The 19,149-nt window shown below is 33.7% G+C and overlaps 1 protein-coding gene across 1 annotated transcript in view; it reads right to left on the reverse strand.

Moving 5' to 3' along the window:
* Window positions 1-17,950, reverse strand: part of LOC139488284 (uncharacterized) — a 34,585-nt gene extending 16,635 nt beyond the window's left edge. The window contains exons 1-3 of the mRNA XM_071273783.1: window positions 17,816-17,950; window positions 7,428-7,517; window positions 6,349-6,537 (exon numbers count right to left, since the gene is read on the reverse strand). Coding sequence (XP_071129884.1) covers window positions 6,349-6,537; window positions 7,428-7,505 — 267 coding nt within the window. The 5' untranslated portion in view covers window positions 7,506-7,517; window positions 17,816-17,950. The remainder of the gene's footprint in view (window positions 1-6,348; window positions 6,538-7,427; window positions 7,518-17,815) is intronic.
* Window positions 17,951-19,149: the final 1,199 nt, after the last annotated feature.

Here is a 19,149-nt window from a genome sequence, read left to right on the forward strand (position 1 = left end):
TACCATTGACACTCGAATAAAAAAGAAAGCCAAATGGCCAAATAAAGTAGGAAGCTGATGAAAAGCATTGAGAACAAACAAAATCTTAAAGTTTTGCCAAATACAGCTAAGGTATTCAATTCCTGAGGTAGAAAAGCCTTATTATTCAAAAGATTCAAAGTGTTGTAATGATATATCAATTGAATAAAAATCAATCATTTACAATTTAATGACTGTTTTTATATGGTTCCTTTAATTTGGTCGAGATTCTATTGGATGATGCTCAATTGTCACTTCTAAGTATTTGTGAAAAAAGGGATTAACAGTTTACTTATTTTTTGCTGGAACTGAACTATAAAGTCTATAAAGGTGTAAAGAATAATTCTCATATTATCGTTTGCAGGTAAAGTATACAAATAAAGGCAACAGTAGTATTACGCTGTTTTAAAGTCACAAATCGATTAAGAGAAAACAAATCGGGGTTACAAACTAAAACTTAGATAAACACATAAACTATAAGAGGAAAACAAGGAAACGACAGCAACACTGAAGTGCAACAAAAAAACCAAAATTGCCCCCCCCCCCCAAAAAAAAAAATCAAAATTCTCTGCTCTATAGATTTTCATAAGTATAATCTAAAATCTAACATAATATATAATCATGTACCGTATCATAAATATTTATGATAACAACTACTTATCAATTGAATTACGCTTCGCTTGTTGTGTAATGCAGATGCATCATAAATAAGTTAACAGGCAAATTAAAAAACAATGATTCTAAAAGCTTTCTTTGACTATTTTATACTATAACGTCATTACAAGTTTAAATTACATTTTCTGAAAGAGATCTAAGAACTGTTTGCATAGTATTAAATTTTGTTCATTTGAAATGTGCATTCAAATACACTGTAGGAGATTACTAAGCAGAAACGAAATACAATTTTTTTGTACTCTACAAAAATGTACCTTTGATAATTAAAAGTCGACATCGAATAGTCTCATTATGTTGATATTCAAAAAGACTTCAGTATGCGCTTAAACAAGTATGCTAAAGGCTAATTTTAGACAAGAAATCTCATAAACCTGGGAATATCGTGACTAGTGACATATTTGCTTTTCGTTGGAACGTTTTGTACTAAATTACAAAATCCTTCACATATGCAGATAGTATATTTACTACATGGTAAATGTTCAACAAATACCTGGTACTGGAAAGAGCATTTAGACAAGGATAATCGGTAACATATATAATTCAGGTTTCAGCATTCGGTTCAGGGAATATAAATTCTAAGCTGGGAATGTCACATCATATACCCCGTCTAAGACCCGAATAACATATAATATCAGCATAATTTGTTTCTAAGTCCCAATTTGTTTTTTTTGGACAATTTGTGCCTCAGGTTTTGCCATGACTGGCAAACAAAACCGTTTGCATATCCTTGGTTAGTACTCTCGTTTCTGTCATTCCTCAGTCATTTATACCTAGCTATGCTTTATGGGTTTTGGCCATTTATAAAGGCCGTAGTTTGAACTGTAGTTAACTTATGTATCTTTTGGAGGAAATTGTTTCATTGGCAATTATACCACTTATTATAATCTTCGACAAAGGTGTGCTGTTTCCGGTGGAGGCTGTGACGTCAACAATGTATTAATTTAACAGTTTGTGGTTAGGTCAGTTACATGGAGAACCACTAGTGGTAGGTTAGTGATATTTGGAACTCATTTGTATTAGTATTGGCACATCCGATTTCCATTGAGATGTTTTGGCCTTAACCACTTAGTCATTTTCTATTTACTTTGAAAATTTTGCTTAGTTAACATGAACTAGTTTGTGATTAGGTCAGTTCATAAAGATTCGATAGTGGTAGGTTAATTTTATTTAGTATGCAGTTATAATAGTAATGGAGCATCTGACTTATCTTGCTCAAACATCATCAGTCATGGCCTGTTGATTGTGAATATTTTGCATGTACTAGTAACACATGTAACTGTTTGGGATTACATCAGTTACGGATGAAACACTTAAGTGATTGGCAATTGGTGTGGAGTTGCATTAACCGTTATTTGAAAGTCTCTATTCCATATATTTTATATAGGTTATTTTAAAGGGAACCACCAATGATTAGTGAATAGTATTTGTAATGAAGTTTTATCAGCATTAGCATCACTCATTTCCATTGAGGGAATACAGGGACAGACACATAAAAAAATGTGCCGGGGTTTAACATGCTTTTGAGAAATCGACACTAACCCAACCCTACCACATAAACCTGGGACATAGATGTAACAACATAAAATAAAAACAAACTATAAATACAGTAAAATCTGTTGCATTGGCTTAGTATATGAAATATTGACATAAGTGGTTTATGAATGTAACAAATGACAATAAGTGATAGAGATCTAGGGTATCTTGATTGGAGGTCCTTGGCAAACCAACACGAAAATGTTGTCACGGTCAAAAGTCAAGGTCGTTTTTTTTCAAAATTTTGCCCTTTGTATGTGTGTACAGCTTGTCTTATACTTAAGAAGATACATATAACAGAACTGATGCTAAATGTTTTGGTTGTTTTGTTTCGGGAGTTTCTCGCTGCATTGAAGACATATTGGTGACCTTCTGTTGTTGTCTGTTCTATGGTGGGGTTGTTGTCTCTTTGATACATTCCCCATTTCCATTCTGAATTTTATACATATTTTAAATTAAAATAAATAACCTTTTAATGACACCGTAAGTGACATTATTTAAACCGAAAGTAGCAAATTAACTCTTTTACTTGAAAGAAAAGTATAAGGAACAATTGATTTATGGAATCACTTGAATGTTTGCTATGTTTAGAAAGAGGGACGAAAGATACCAAAGGGACAGTCAAACTCATAAATCTAAAACAAACTGACAACGCCATGGCTAAAAATGAAAAAGACAAACAGAAAAACAATAGTACACATGACACAACATAGAAAACTAAAGAATAAACAACACGAACCCCACCAAAAACTAGGGGTGATCTCAGGTGCTCCGGAAGGGTAAGCAGATCCTGCTCCACATGCGGCACCCGTCGTGTTGCTTATGTGATTACAAATCCGGTAAATAGTCTAATTCGGTAGGTCAAATTCATGAAAGGGAAGGGGATTGTAGTTACGACGTGAGGAACATATCCGATATCATTTGTGAAATGGTTATTCCATAACGGTCAACCAACTCGTGATGGCGTCCGTAAAATTTACGAAGGGATGATTTCAACTTCACCATTTGGAACTCTTGATTTAATAGCTTCCTTGTGAGCAGTAACCCTCTATCAAGAAAATCATGATAGGAAATGCAAGCACGGGAATATCGTATCATTTGAGAGATATATACCCCGTATGCAGGTGCTGCTGGAATGTTGCTACTTAGAAATGGAAAGTTCACAATTGGAAAGCTGAAATCATCTCTTTTGTCGTAGAGTTTTACAAAAGACATTGTCTTAACCGGGAGTAACAAAGTATCTCCCACATTTATTGTCTAAAGTAAATAGAACCCTAAATTTCTTACGTAAGTATGAGGAAATTTATAATGGACGCTGATAATAACTTTTAGTAAATCAAAAGTAGATTCTTATCAATAACTCGTATAGCAACAACCTCACATTAACTTCACTTTGACGTTAAGCACGTTATTGCGTCAATGCCGTGAAATACGACAGAGCAATTTGATAAATAGCTCTTTTATGAAATCTAAATAGTTCAGCTTTATGAAATTTGTATCCATAGATTAGGCAGATATTACTGTTTCCAAAAATATAAAAAAATATTCTTTAACTTTTCATATAGTTTCAAATAATGATACAAATATTGCCAAAACGTCAAAAATATGCGTGTCAGACGTAACAAATTATTCGCAAAATAACTTCTGCGGGAATTTTTGTGGTCTAAAAAAGAGTTTAAAATCTGCGAAAATTCGCATGAATGATAAACGTCATAAGTTATGAAGTCATTGCTGTTTTTTGTATTGATGGAACGGTCAAAGCTGATTTTTTCAAAAATGAATAATCCTCGCCATGGTCAGGTTTCGGAAAATGGTAAGTTATCAAAAGTTACCGCTTTTTAAAATATCAGAAGATATAAAATTTAGTTTTCATAAATTATTCCTACAAAAGTGCTTAGATAGACCATTTCAAATCCGGAATTTTACAGCACTCGCACCACAAATAAAAACGCATTGGCTTCGGGAAAATGTCTTGCAAGATTGTCCAATGTTGAATTTCGACGCTTTTTACCAAAACACTGTCAGTTTCAACGTCATTATATTAAATATTAAATTTGTAGCATACAAAATAGTGTTTTTACGTAATTGTGCTTTCCCCCCACAATACGATAAGATACTTTTTGATAAGCTGTGAAGTCGAAATAACTTCGTTTTTTAACCAATCAAATGTCTTGCAAGTTTGTCCACTGAACAATTTTTTTACGTTTTGAACGTTTGCGATTCGGGACGCTATACATATATGTGTTTTCAAATTATTTTTAAAAGTTTGTTCTTTGTTTTGGTGTTAAACAACGCTACATGTATACGCGACATTTGTTGTATTTTATTGACTTGTCATCATAGGTAGGAGAAGCCGGACATCAGGCGAACTTAAGTTAAAATATTTGCAATAACTGTCGATTAGGAGTCGAACAAATCTCGCCACGAGCGTATCTTAAAATCGCCGCAGGCTTTTTATCACTTTATATGAACTCATTATGCCAATCACCCTCCCTGGCCATCGAAATTGAAAGCAGTTCGTATTACCATATGATATATGAACGATATTTCATTGTTTTTAAATAACAAGTACGGTTCGATTTCATGTTTTCAGATCAGAGGACAAAACAAAATAACAAAATTTCAAATTTCGAAAATAGATAGAATCATAGAAACCACGATAAAAACTGTAATATATAATAGTAGTTATAATCAAATAGAAAATGAATAATTATCTTAAATGGAAAGAGGTAATTTGTCAATAAATAGGTAAAATATTTCAGATGACTGGGGTTGTTCATTTAACCAAGATTCTAAAGTTGTGAAAGGGCTATATTACTAGATGATAAAAGATCAACCGTTTATTTTCAAACTTGTGAAGCGTAGAACATTTAGCGATTTGCTATTCATCTGCAATACGGTTCATTTGTGCTGAAATTGAAGGAGGCAGTAAAATTGTACCTGAGGAGTTACATCTCGATATTATACAAAGCTTGTAAACATACTAGATGAATATAATTATTTTTCACGCAATCATTCTCTTTCTTGATTTAATTACTCCGTTGTAAACAATAGAAAATTAAAATTAAAATCTTTTAACTTATCATCACACACACCCCTCCATCCCCCCCGAACAAAACCCCCCCAAAAAAACAGCAACATTTAAAAAAAGATAAAAGATATAAGCACAAAACATAAATACTATGTTATTTAAGCAACATGAATTGCTTCCTCCCTTCCCTCTTTTCTTAAATTTAAAAGGGTGACCAACGCAATATATAATATACTATAGGCACTATTTTCTCAACCAAATACCTATTTTGTATTGTTTATTTTTGCTTGCGTAACTACCATTAGGACATATTTCATACATATTCAAAACTGAAGTATCTATATCGATAAAAAATGATTACAAACAAAACGAACAAAGTAAAACGTCAAATTTTGACGTTACCAATTGGGACGCAATATCGTGCGTAACGTCTTTGTGTTCATATTAAGAAGTGAGGTAGTTAACATGGGTTCGTCCCACATTAACTCCTCCTCAAATGAGGGGTAATTTTAAACCAGGGCGAGAGCGAATTAAGATGTTTTATGCATACTGGCCCTGTAGATATGATTTAAGCATGCATATTGTCAATACATAAAAAAATAAAACAGGAAGCCAGCTTCGTTGAGCTAAAAAGTAAGAGAACGATACTAGTATATAGCGACTACGAAACTCAACTTGCTTTGACTAAACAACATGTCATCAACTGACAAGTATTATACACCACTGGGTCGATGCCACAGCTGGTGGATGCTTCGTACCGGAGGGTATCACAAGCCAAGTAGTCAGCACTTCGATGTTGACATGAATATCAATTAAAGGGTCACTTTTATAAATTTACTGTTTGCAAAAGTATGCATATATGAGTTATTTGAAATACTAAAGTTTTTCTTATCCCAGGCATTAATAACCTTACCCGTATTTGACAAAATTGTTTTGGAATTTTAGGTCATTAATGCCCTTCAACTTTGTACTTGTTTGGCTTTCTAACTTTTTTTATCCGAGCGTCACTAATAAGTCTTATGTAGACGAAAAATGCGTCTGGCGTAATGAATTATAATTATGATACCTGCGATAATAGCTTGATACATTACCATTGTTGGTGATTGTGATATTCCGAAGCCCACCCATTGATCGTCAGTTGACGATAATTTGGCTTTAATTGTAAAATCTACACCTAAACCTTCACTCGAAGTCTTCCACGTCAGTAAGAAGGAGCAACTTCCATAACAGTCTCCCCAGCATCCATGTGTATTACCACACTTATCGTCTTTAGGAAAACCCTGCATGAAATCAGACAAACGAAATTTAGCATTAACCATGTGTCCAAAAGAATGACAATTGTATGACGTACTGTTGCATTAAAAGTATATTTGATGTAAAAGGTGATTATCTAAATAATTAATCGAAAACTTCATTGAAAGTATATTTATTTTATGAGTTATAGTTGATATTCAATCGAAACATTCCGAACAATTATATAACAAAAGATCGTTTATTATATATATAAAACATTTTTTTTATCATGGCAAATTCTCAACCGAAGTAATAAACGATTATAGGTTATCATGGTTTGAATTTTACCCCCCCCCTAAAAAAAACCCCAACCCCAACAAATAATAAAAAACCCAGAAAAACATGAAACTGGAATAGTCATCACCATAGATACGAACATTCTTCTTACACGTTTGATAAAATATTTAATGGAAATACAAAAAAGACAAATAAGACTTTAACTAAACTTTTCTTAAATTGTAAACAGATAAACAGTTATGATGTGTTGCCCCAAACATTTATTGTTTGATTCATTTTGATTTCTGCTTTCGAACGATTGAATACAGAATCTTAAAGTCAAAATTTCTAGATCGAAAGTATAGACGACAATATTTATGGAAAACCTCAAGAAAACGTGAAAGCGTTTTATAATATTTATTTTGTTAACTTTGTTTTTGTCTAAACGATAAACAAACCAACTCAGTCATCATTTCTTCATATTGACTTTTTACTACTTAAAATATTGTACAAATCTTTTCAATCTTTCGGGGACTTAAAAATATTACATATCTAATATTCTTTTAAAACACTTTTTTTTATTGCTGAAAGTTTAAACAATAAAGCATTTTTGATAACCACGATTCTTACAAAAGGCAAAGTATGTTCACAATATACTTACATTAACAAGATTAATAGTAATAAGCAAACATGATATACATATCAAATGGACACCATAATTCATTTTGATTGCTGGCATAATTACTTCTATCTGAAACAAACAAGGTTTCACTAAATAATTAGTTGCCACTAGTTTATAAATAATCGGTCAGATCGGTTAGAACTATTTTTAAATCGAAAATGAAGAAACGGAATACAACAAAATCAAAGCCAAAATATATATTTTTATTCTAACAACACCTAAAATTTCGACCCTTTTGGTTGATGCAATCGTATGGTGTTCTTGATAGTTGTAATAAATTATTAATCATAAGTTCGCATATATGTTTTGCGTTTATGGTCGTTTTACGGATGAGGCGAAGAAGTCGAGTGTAGAAGTTATTAAAAAGACACTAAGGCATTTTAGTAAAAAGTAAAATCACAAAAATACTGAATTCAAAGGAAAATCAATTCGGAAAGTCCATAATCACATGGCAAAATCAAATAACAAAACGCATCAAAAACGAATGGACAAGAACTGTCATATTCCTGACTTGGTACAGGCATTTTCAAATGTAGAAAATGATGGACTGAACCTGGTTTTATAGCTAGCTAAACCTCTCACTTGTATGACAGTCGTATCACATTTCTTTATATTGTCACCGATGCGTGAACAAAACAAACAGACACAATAGTTAAAAATGTCAGAAATAGGGGTACTGCAGTCAACACCAATGTACAAGGCAAAGAGTGGTGTGTAGTACATTTGTAGGGTTCAGCGAGAGAAAGACAAAAATAAACAGATTGTTCAAAATCGTACGTGTCTAATTGCTAAAATGTTAACGAATCTTGTGTAGCATGATCGCTTTTAATGTCCAGTTACAGTAAAGGAGTTATGTCCCATATTTTGGTAAAGTTTCATATAACATTGGCTTGTTGAACTATGAACTATAAATCGAGAAAATAATGCATTTTTTTCTTTAAACATCTTAAGCATTACCGGTTGAAATCTTTCTAAATAGATAAATAAAGTATACATAAAAAAAACCTAAAATCTATGAAAAGCGTTTATAATGGACAAGGTATGATAAGGGCTATTTTTGGCACCCTCTCCAAATAAGTTTATATTAATATAAATGATGGTCGAAGTGTAGACACTTGAAAAAATAATGATTTTATTGTATTCCGGTGAAAGGAATGTTGCCTAGCAACGGTTTTTATTAAGAATGAAAATTATCACATATTAACTGCTTTATCAGTATACATATTTGCAAATAAATGTTTGCAAATAATTGAGATTATAAAATTTTTATATTTTTAATAATCTGGTTTAATTCAATCAAATATTCGTGTGGGTGCGTGGGCGTTGCAGCCTGTAGGTCAATGCCATATTTGGCATGGCCATAGCGGCGCTCGCAGCATGAATCAGAATTTTGGAATTTCCGTATCAGCTAGAATAGAATTTTGGAATACCCGTATCGGGCACTTGTTAATATGCTGTCGACAAGAAAGCAAGTGTTACGCACATAAGTTAAAACATCCAGAAAAAAGAAGATGCCTAACAAAAGAAATGCAGTAGGATCGCCATCAAGGGCCATGGGGAAGAAAAGAAGAACGACCAGCAGGACAGGAGGAAAGAAAGTGCAGCCCGAAGAAATTGCCCAAAAGAAAGACGGAGCTGGCCGGAGAAGATCTGCCAAGAAAACAAAAGAGGTCGGACATGTGGTTGCAGAAGTACCTGAGGAAACTACTGATATCTCATCGGAGGAAGATGCACGGGCATTCCCCTCTTTAAGGCACGAAATTGCAAATAATTCCATTGATTTCACTCCGTCACAAGTATCTAGCGTTCATGACACAGTGGGGGAACACGTGTCTTTTAAAATTAAAGAAAAAAATTGGGAGGGAAAATTTATAGAGCTTCATTCTCTTTTGAGAACGCAAAAAGAAATGGAAGAGGTTGACGAGGGCGATTTGAAATTAAAAAGGGGGAAAATTTGCATTGAAAAAAGATCGTCGGGGGTTTATTTGTCAATAAATGAATGGACTTCAGCATTCATGATTTTTATGAGTGTCTACATTGAGAAATACAGCACACGGGCACAGGAATTGTTAAAATATATGCGCGATATAAGATTAGCGGCAACTAGGTCAGAAAACTGGGCTATCTATGACGAGCAATTTAGGCTAAAAATAGAAAAGAATCCTAATTTATCTTGGGGAAATATACACGGTGAATATTGGTTATTACACATCACATCTCCCACAGTACATAACAGTGTGTCAGTGCAATCACAAGGTTACAGAACAGATACACAAAATCGTGGTAATTATAACTCAAATGCAGCTACACTTTCAAACAAGAGAACACATCAAAAATCACAGGTAACTAGTGGAAGTGTAAATATGTCATGTAAATACTATAATAATGGTAATGACTGTCCCTACTTCCCTCGTTGTAGGTTTAAACACATATGTGAAATATGCAGTGGGAAACACAGAAAGGCCCAATGTAATAACCGGGCCCAAGGAAGAAATAACAAAAAGTATTAATTTTTATTCATTGGGAAATACTCCTATAAAAGTATCAGTCTTGGAAAATTATTTAGAATTCTGCCCACTTAACAATGTAGCACATGAAATTATATCTGGTTTCAAATACGGTTTTTCATTAAAATATTTTGGCTCTAGGGAACCAAGGGAGAGTTCCAATTTAAAAAGTGCATTACAGCTACCCAAAATTTTTAAAGAAAAATTAATGAAGGAAGTTAAACTTGGTCGCATAGCTGTTCCTTTCAGATACCCACCTTTTCCCACACTTCATGTATCACCAATGGGGCTAGTGCCAAAAAATGATGGGGATTTCAGACTTATTCAACATTTATCCTATCCTGAGAATAATTCAATAAACGATTTTATTGATAAAGATCATTGTTCAGTGCAGTACAGTTCAGTGGACGAAGCAGCATGCTTGATTAATAGACACAAAACATTTGCCCGATTAAGTCAGTGTGACGTAAAAGCGGCTTTTCGTTTGTTGCCAATTGCCCCGCACGATTTTGACTTGTTGGGGATAAAATTTCAGGGTGAATATTATCTTAATAAAATGCTCCCTATGGGGGCCTCAATAAGTTGTGCCCTGTGGGAGAAATTTGCAAAAGCTTTGCATTGGATAATACAGCTAAAAAGCGGAAATGATGATATCCTAAAGTTGGCAATACTTTGAAGTTATTCCAAGAGGTATGCAACACAATAGGTATTCCTCTTGCTAGTGACAAGACTACTTTGCCGACTACATTACTTATGTTTTGGGTATAGAATTTGATACACAGAATTTAATCATGCGACTTCCAAATGAAAAACTTGTCAAACTCTCACAAAAAATCAGAGATACCTTGGACAGTTCTAAAATAACTCTTAAAGATATGCAATCCCTTCTTGAGCTCCTGAATTTTGCTTGTAAGGTAGTTGCTCCAGGCCGCACCTTCTGTCGCAGACTCATAAATTCAACAATCGGGGTAAGAAAATCGTATTACAAAATTCGAGTAAACAAGCAGATGAAAGCAGATTTAGAAGTTTGGTTAGACTTTTTAAAACAATACAATGGTGTAACTGTAATAACAGGCAATGTATGGGTTTCAAATAAAAAAATAGAGTTGTTCACTGATAGTGCAGGGGGTCTAAAGGCGGGTATGGGATCTATTTTGCAGGTCAGTGGGCCCAAGGCATATGGCCAAAACATTGGGTTGAGACTGGAATCACCAGAGATATGACATTGTTAGAGTTGTTTCCAGTTGTAGCTGCTCTTATGTCCTGGGAATCCTATTTTGTTAACAAAAAAGTTATTTTTCATGTTGATAATCAGGCGGTTGTTCAAATCATTAATATGAAAACTAGCAAATCAAGTAGAGTTATGACTTTAGTAAGACAGATGGTTTTAATGAACTTAAAAAATAATACATTAGTTAAGGCAATTTATATCCCTTCAAAACAAAACCAAATTGCTGATTGTCTTTCTCGTTCTCAGTGGTGGAAGTTCAGAAGCCTAGCTCCAGAAGCAGACCAGTGGCCTAACAAAATTCCAACACAGATCTGGAACATTTAAGTCAGGTGGCTGATTATATCGTCAATCAAGGTGTGTCCAAAAATACACAAAAATCATACAATTTGGCTCTGTCAAAACTTTGTACTTTTAGATCATCTTATAAATTGAAACAGGATTGGCCGGTGCCAGTCAATGATTTGTCAAATTTTATAGCTTTTTTGTCAGTACAGGGTCTTTCGGGGGGAACCATATCATCTTATATATCAGGAGTTTCATACCATCATAAAATTCAAGGGATACAGGATACTACAAAATTCTTTATAATTGGAAAGGCATTAGAAGGAATAAAAAGAATTCAAGGGGGAAAACGTAATGACATTAGAGCACCAATTACAGTGCAATTGTTATCAGATATGATTAGTTGTTTAGATAAAGTATGTAAGAATAAATATGAAGCTTTTTTATTTTCAGCAGTTTTTTCTGTTGCCTTCTTTGGTTTGCTAAGAGTAGGGGAAATCACTACTTCATAATCCAAGTCTGTTATAAATGGCTCCAACTTAACAATTTCTGATATTTTAGTTAGGAGAAGTTCAGAAGCCTAGCTCCAGAAGCAGACCAGTGGCCTAACAAAATTCCAACACAGATCTGGAACATTTAAGTCAGGTGGCTGATTATATCGTCAATCAAGGTGTGTCCAAAAATACACAAAAATCATACAATTTGGCTCTATCAAAACTTTGTACTTTTATATCATCTTATAAATTGAAACAGGATTGGCCGGTGCCAGTCAATGATTTGTCAAATTTTATAGCTTTTTTATCAGTACAGGGTCTTTCGGGGGGAACCATATCATCTTATATATCAGGAGTTTTTTCTGTTGCCTTCTTTGGTTTGCTAAGAGTAGGGGAAATTACTACTTCATAATCCAAGTCTGTTATAAATGGCTCCAACTTAACAATTTTTGATATTTTAGTTAGGAGAAAAGTCCTGGAGCTAAGAGTAAGGTGGTCAAAAACTGACCAAAAGGGAAAGTCTGTTACTTTGTTGATAGCTGAGAACGGAAAAAACTACTGTCCGGTACGACTCATTAACGAATATTTAAAGGTACGACCTACCTGTAACAATACAGATTTGTTTATCCATTATATTGGTATGCCTTTAACTAGATACCAATTCAGTAGTATACTGGAAAAAGATTTACATTTTCTTCATATTAGTAAAGGCCATTTTAGGTCACATAGTTTTAGAATTGGGGGAGCCACGGAACTAGCCAGGCAGGGGGTCTCAGAGGAGGTAATTATGAGATTAGGCAGATGGAAATCGCATGCTTATTCTCGCTATATTAGGTTACAATTTTTCTAGTTTCAAAAAGCTAACAAGCTAAAGGTTTTCACAGGTCCCAAGATTTTATGGATTGTTGGAAGTTCCCTTGTTCATTGGGCCAACGTAGAGGCGAAGAAATATGGTAGGAACAACCTGGGAATGGGGTCAAAAGGTGTAACAACATACTGGATTGGGCAACCTGGTTTACAGATTAAAGATTTGGACTCCCTACTGGACGCAAAAAGAAAAACTTTACCTTCTCCTCATTTTATAATAATTCACTGTGGAGCTAATGATTTGACAGATTTAGAATTGACAGGGAAGGGTTTAATGGAAAATGTAAAATGTTCTATCCTACGTTACAAGGCTTTATTTAAAAATGTTATTATAATATGTTCTTCAATGCTACAGCGCAAATACTGGCATTTTGCCCCCTTGAATGCGGGTGCAATAATCGAACAGAAGAGAACAAGAGTGAATTCAGTGGTCAAAAACTTTGTAATAGAACACAGGGGGAAAGCTATATTACATGAGAACATTAGGGCAAGTGAAGTGTCTTTATACAGAACAGATGGAACTCATCTGTCACAAACTGGATATCAGGTTTTCTTAAATAATATACAAGGGGGGGGGGGGGTTGAGTCTTTCCTACGCACAACAAAATCAACTTTTCCAATGATTCAATAATGAAAATTTTGTGGAGGTGAGACCCCAGTCAGATTTGGTAGCTGACTGGGGCTCTCATGTGGCGGTCCTTGGAGACTGGTAGTGATTGGGGGATTATTTCACTCGGCCCTTGCTCTGGGCCTGACAAGTTCTACAATTTTCAGGTTTGGAAAATGTGGTTAGTGGTAACGGTGGGGTCTACAGATGGGTAACTCTTGGACCTCCTCCACCTCATCTTATAGAAGGGAGGCCTACACCTGCTAACAGGTGGGGCACTAATAACTGGAGCATTGGTAATACGAGTGTTTTCCCCGGTCACTCCCCATGGTAGGTGGTGGTGTAACCGTGTTTAACTACCACGGGTTTTATGACACTATGTCAACATAGGTCAGCTGATAGCCATTGTGTATAGGTAATCAATAGTCACCCTGGCGCCTCAACAAAATATTATAAAATACTCTGTAGCCAAAGTAATGCCACAAAGTAAAAATGTATATTCTGGTCATGAAAATGTAAATACAAGTTGGAGTAATAAAATGTATGTTTAATTCAAAGGATTGTTTTTGTATTAGTTGTAAAAGTTATAAATGAAAAACAGAGGATGGAACCTCTACACAAATGAGTATAATATACAGAAAGTCTGTATAATGTTAATTTTGGTATTTGTGAATTACTGTAAAACAACAGATAAAGAGAGACTACTCTAGATTAATTTTTAATCACTTTGTGATTAAAGGTAGGACTTCAACATAGTTTAGAAATACGTCAACAACTCTTGATCGTTGTTCTTCATCTCATTGTTATTCGTTTAGTATTGACATAGGGTCTTCTTCTATGAGTATTGCAATTAATTGAGATTATAAAAATTTTATATTTTCAATACTCTGGTTTAATTCAATCAAATATTCGTGTGGGTGCGTGGGCGTTGCAACCTGTAGCTCAATGCCATATTTGGAATGGCCATAGCGGCGCTCGCAGCATGAATCAGAATTTTGGAATTCCCGTATCAGCTAGAATAGAATTTCGGAATTCCCGTATCGGGCACTTGTTAATTTGCTGTCGACAAGAAAGCAAGTGTTACGCAAATAAGTTAAAATATACAAACCCGCCCACCCTCCCTATGAGGATAGTTGCTGCTGTTTTTGTTTTATATTTTCAGGCACTGGTTTGCTGTATTTGATTACAATATTATGTTTACCAGTATACAAGCCGGACCTTCATAGTATTGGACCTATACAGGACTATTTGGAATAACATTGCGTTTCTATGATTTGGACATTTCCATCATTAAGCACGTTATTAACATATGGACTATTGTGATTTTAGCATCAAGATTAATTCTAGTTTTAAGTAATTAACAATTTTAACAATTGGAAAGAAAACAAGACATTTTAAAGAAATTAATTATCTTCTACTATCCTTAGGCGCAGAGTCAAATTTGAATGGGGGGAGGTCCAGGGAGACTGGTAGTGATTGGGGGATTATTTCACTCGGCCCTTGCTCTAGGCCTGACAAGTTCTACAATTTGCAGGTTTGGAAAATGTGGTTAGTGGTAACGGTGGGGTCTACAGATGGGTAACTCTTGTACCTCCTCCACCTCATCTTATAGAGGGGAGGCCTACACCTGCTAACAGGTGGGGCACTAATAACTGGAGCATTGGTAATACGAGTGTTTTCCCCGGTCACTCCCCATGGTAGGTGGTGGTGTAACCGTGTTTAACTACCACGGGTTTTATGACACTATGTCAACATAGGTCAGCTGAAGCCAAAGTAATGCCACAGGGTAAAAATTGTATATTCAAGTCATGAAAATGTAAATACAAGTTGGAGTAATAAAATGTATGTTTAATTCAAAGGATTGTTTTTGTATTAGTTGTAAAAGTTATAAATGAAAAACAGAGGATGGAACCTCTACACAAATGAGTATAATATACAGAAAGTCTGTATAATGTTAATTTTGGTATTTGTGAATTACTGTAAAACAACAGATAAACATGATAAAGAGAGACAACTCTAGATGAATTTTTAATCACTTTGTGATTAAAGGTAGGACTTCAACATAGTTTAGAAATACGTCAACAACTCTTGATCGTTGTTCTTCATCTCATTGTTATTCGTTTAGTATTGACATAGGGTTTTCTTCTATGAGTATTGCAATTAAATATTTGCAAATAAATATTTGAAAATAATATTGATTGTCTAAGAAGAACTCGAAGTCACAAATGAAAATTCTCTTTGAGTTTGTTCACTATATGCTTAAAAACAACCTTACATGGGCCTTTCTCTGATGCTTATCGTACCTTGTCCTTTGTCTTAAAAACTCTAATTTGATATCCAACGATGTTTCTTTAAAATAACTATGCTGTTAATATAGAAATTTACGTTTGAATGCTGTGGGATAATAATATTGTCCCCGACTTCTTTTTACGTAGTAGAAAGTTGTGTTATTTATAGATAACAAAAAATACAAAAACAAACTTCGAATAAGCGTCACGGTATCTCGTTTCAGGCCGTAAAACATCACTTGATTACGTGTTAAACTTCCAACTTATTAGTAGGTTACAGAACGAACATTATTATTTTTTTTATGTTATTTTAACAACATTTATTTTTTCAGAAAAATGTATATATTAGAAATTGTGGATCAGATGATTTTAGGACAAATTTAGGAACGTTTTTACCGATTTTATGTTCATTTGTATGCAATCGTTCACCTATTTGAAATAAATCAATCGTACTAATTCGGGAAATAAAAGAGACTATTTTTCACTTAAAGTTCAACAGTTGTATGCAACAGGTTACCAGATTTTTGGAATAGACGATTTACTTTCCCTGACTTAAATTGAATTAATTAATAAAACTACAGCTCATGTCAAGATTATATTTTTTCCCTTACGCCATCATCATAAAGAATATGTTAGACTTAATTATGAGGTTTACCATTTTACATACTTTAGCTGTATTTGGCAAAACCTTTCGGAATTTTGAGTCCTCAATGCCCTTCGATTTCGTATTTTTATTGGCCTTTTTTAAAACTTTTTGATTCGAGCGTCACCGATGACCAGTTTGCACACAAATCGCACGTCTGGCGAACAAAATTTAATCCTGATTATCTATGATTAGTTTATTTATACAAATGAGGCAAACAAACTGTGTGTTAAAGAAGGTTGAAGTAAGTCTGTTTTGCCATTTGGAAGTCTTTTTCTCTATCAGTTAAATTGTTTTCTACATACTAGTAAAAATAGGCAATTTTATTTACAAAACCTATTGACGCATTTAATCATATCGAAGCCTTCTCCTTTTTTACTTTCCTAAATATGATGATTTACAGTTCATTAATTCGTAAAAAGACAAAAACACAACTGCGTCTTTTCACAAGAGAGTCTGTAGACGAAAAGCGCGTCTGGCGTATAAAATTATAATCATGGTACCTTTGATAACTATTTCCTAAGACAGCACTAATAAACAACAATTTAGTAGAAATCAGTACAAGACCAGCAATACACGCTTGGCAACTAACACATTTGTAACCATGTGTATATTGCAAACAGTCGGTCTGTCAGTAGACTATACACATATTGTAGACCCCGAAAACGCTGTATAACTGTTAAACAGAAAAACCTTTGTTTCGATTATCTAAGAAATATTAAAATTTCAACATTGTCCATTTAATCGAGAACTGATATACTAATGAAAAACGATTCTTCGTAGTTTTGACAGGAACATAGAAAGTATACACAGAGCACACGTCAAATTGTTTATATTTCAAAAAATCTTGTGTAGCTGTATCTCTTTTAATGTCAATTTACAGTAAACGGACTATGTCACAGTTTTCAGTAAAAGTTTGCATTTAACTTTGGTATGTTGAACTATAACTATAAATGAAAAAAAATGCACTTATCCCTTTTATTATCTGAATATTACTGATTAAATTCTTTCAAACATGATGAATATTTGAATATATTAAACACATAAAATAGTTGAAAAGCATCCGTCAATTTGTCTTAAAATCTTAAAACAAATATTTGAAATCTATAGTTCTTTCGGAATTTCGGGTCCTCAATGCTCTTCAACTTTGTACTTTATCCGGCTTTTTGATTCAAGCGTCACTGATGAGTTTAGCGTATAAAATGCAGTCTTAATAATCTATAATAAATTTATTTATACAAATGTGGCGAACTAACTATGTTAAAGGGGGTTTGAATAAGTCTGTTTTATAATTTTGAACTCTTTTTTTTTTCAGAAATTGTTTTCTACATACTAGCGTTAATAGGCAAGATTATTTAAAAAAAAATATTGATATATATACATGATTATATCGAAACAAGCAGTCTCATTGCCTTAAACTCAATGCTGGTAGCTAAAAAGTGACTTACCTTAAGTTGTTAATCTTAACTCGTTAAACAAATTAATCTAAATGTCTGAACAAACTCATATAAAGATACAGGTTGATAATCGTATAAATAGTTGCATACTTTCTTAAATACGATGATGTTTAACAGTTCATTAACTTTTTTAATGACAATAAAAAGCAACTGCATCGTTTCACATGAGAGCTGTTCCTAAGGCAGCATAAATAAACAAAAATTTAGGAGAAATCAGAGCAAGACCAAACACGCTTGACAACTAAACCATGTGTATATTGCAAACAGTTGGTCAGTAGATTGTACACACATTGTAGACCATGAAAAACGCTTTATTATTGATAAACAGAAAAATCTTTGTTTCAGTTGTCTCGGAAATCACAAATTTAAAGAATGCCGTTCTTAAATTTAATTCCGTAAATGTAATAACAAACATCACACAAGCCTCTGTAATAAAGACAAAATTACATGATGAGCAGACAACCGCATCTGTCAATACAGTTGATATTGAAGAGGGATATAGTAACAACCCTCTCTATATGTGAAGCATTGTCAACATTGCCCATGCAATCTACAACTCATGTTCTACTGAAAACAGCATTCTCACTTGTTTGGACAGGAAACCAGACAGTATCCGCAAATAAACTATCAGACGAAGGTTCACAGAAATCTTTCATTTCAGAATATTAAGCAACAAAATTACAAATCAATACAGAAGGAAACACCAACTGATAGAGAAAAAGACTTCCAAGTGGTAAAACAGACTTACTTCAACCTTCTTTAACACACAGTTTGTTTGCCTCATTTGTATAAATAAACTGATCATAGATAATCAGGATTAAATTTTGTTCGCCAGACGTGCGATTTGTCTGCAAACTGGTCATCGGTGACGCTCGAATCAAAAAATTTAAAAAAAGGCCAATAAAAATACGAAATCGAAGGGCATTGAGGACTCAAAATTCCGAAAGGTTTTGCCAAATACAGCTAAAGTATGTAAAATGGTAAACCTCATAATTAAGTCTAACATATTCTTTATGATGATGGCGTAAGGGAAAAAATATAATCTTGACATGAGCTGAAGTTTTATCAAATAATTCAATTTAAGTCAGGGAAAGTAAATCGTCTATTCCAAAAATCTGGTAACCTGTTGCATACAACTGTTGACTTTAAGTGAAAAATTGTCTCTTTTATTTCCCGAATTATTACGATTAATTTATTTCAAATAGGTGAACGATTGCATACAAATGAACATAAAATCGGTAAAAACGTTCCTAAATTTGTCCTAAAATCATCTGATCCACAATTTCTAATATATACATTTTTCTGAAAAAATAAATGTTGTTAAA

Source organism: Mytilus edulis, chromosome 9 (assembly GCF_963676685.1).
Source record: "Mytilus edulis chromosome 9, xbMytEdul2.2, whole genome shotgun sequence".
Taxonomy (NCBI): domain Eukaryota; kingdom Metazoa; phylum Mollusca; class Bivalvia; order Mytilida; family Mytilidae; genus Mytilus; species Mytilus edulis.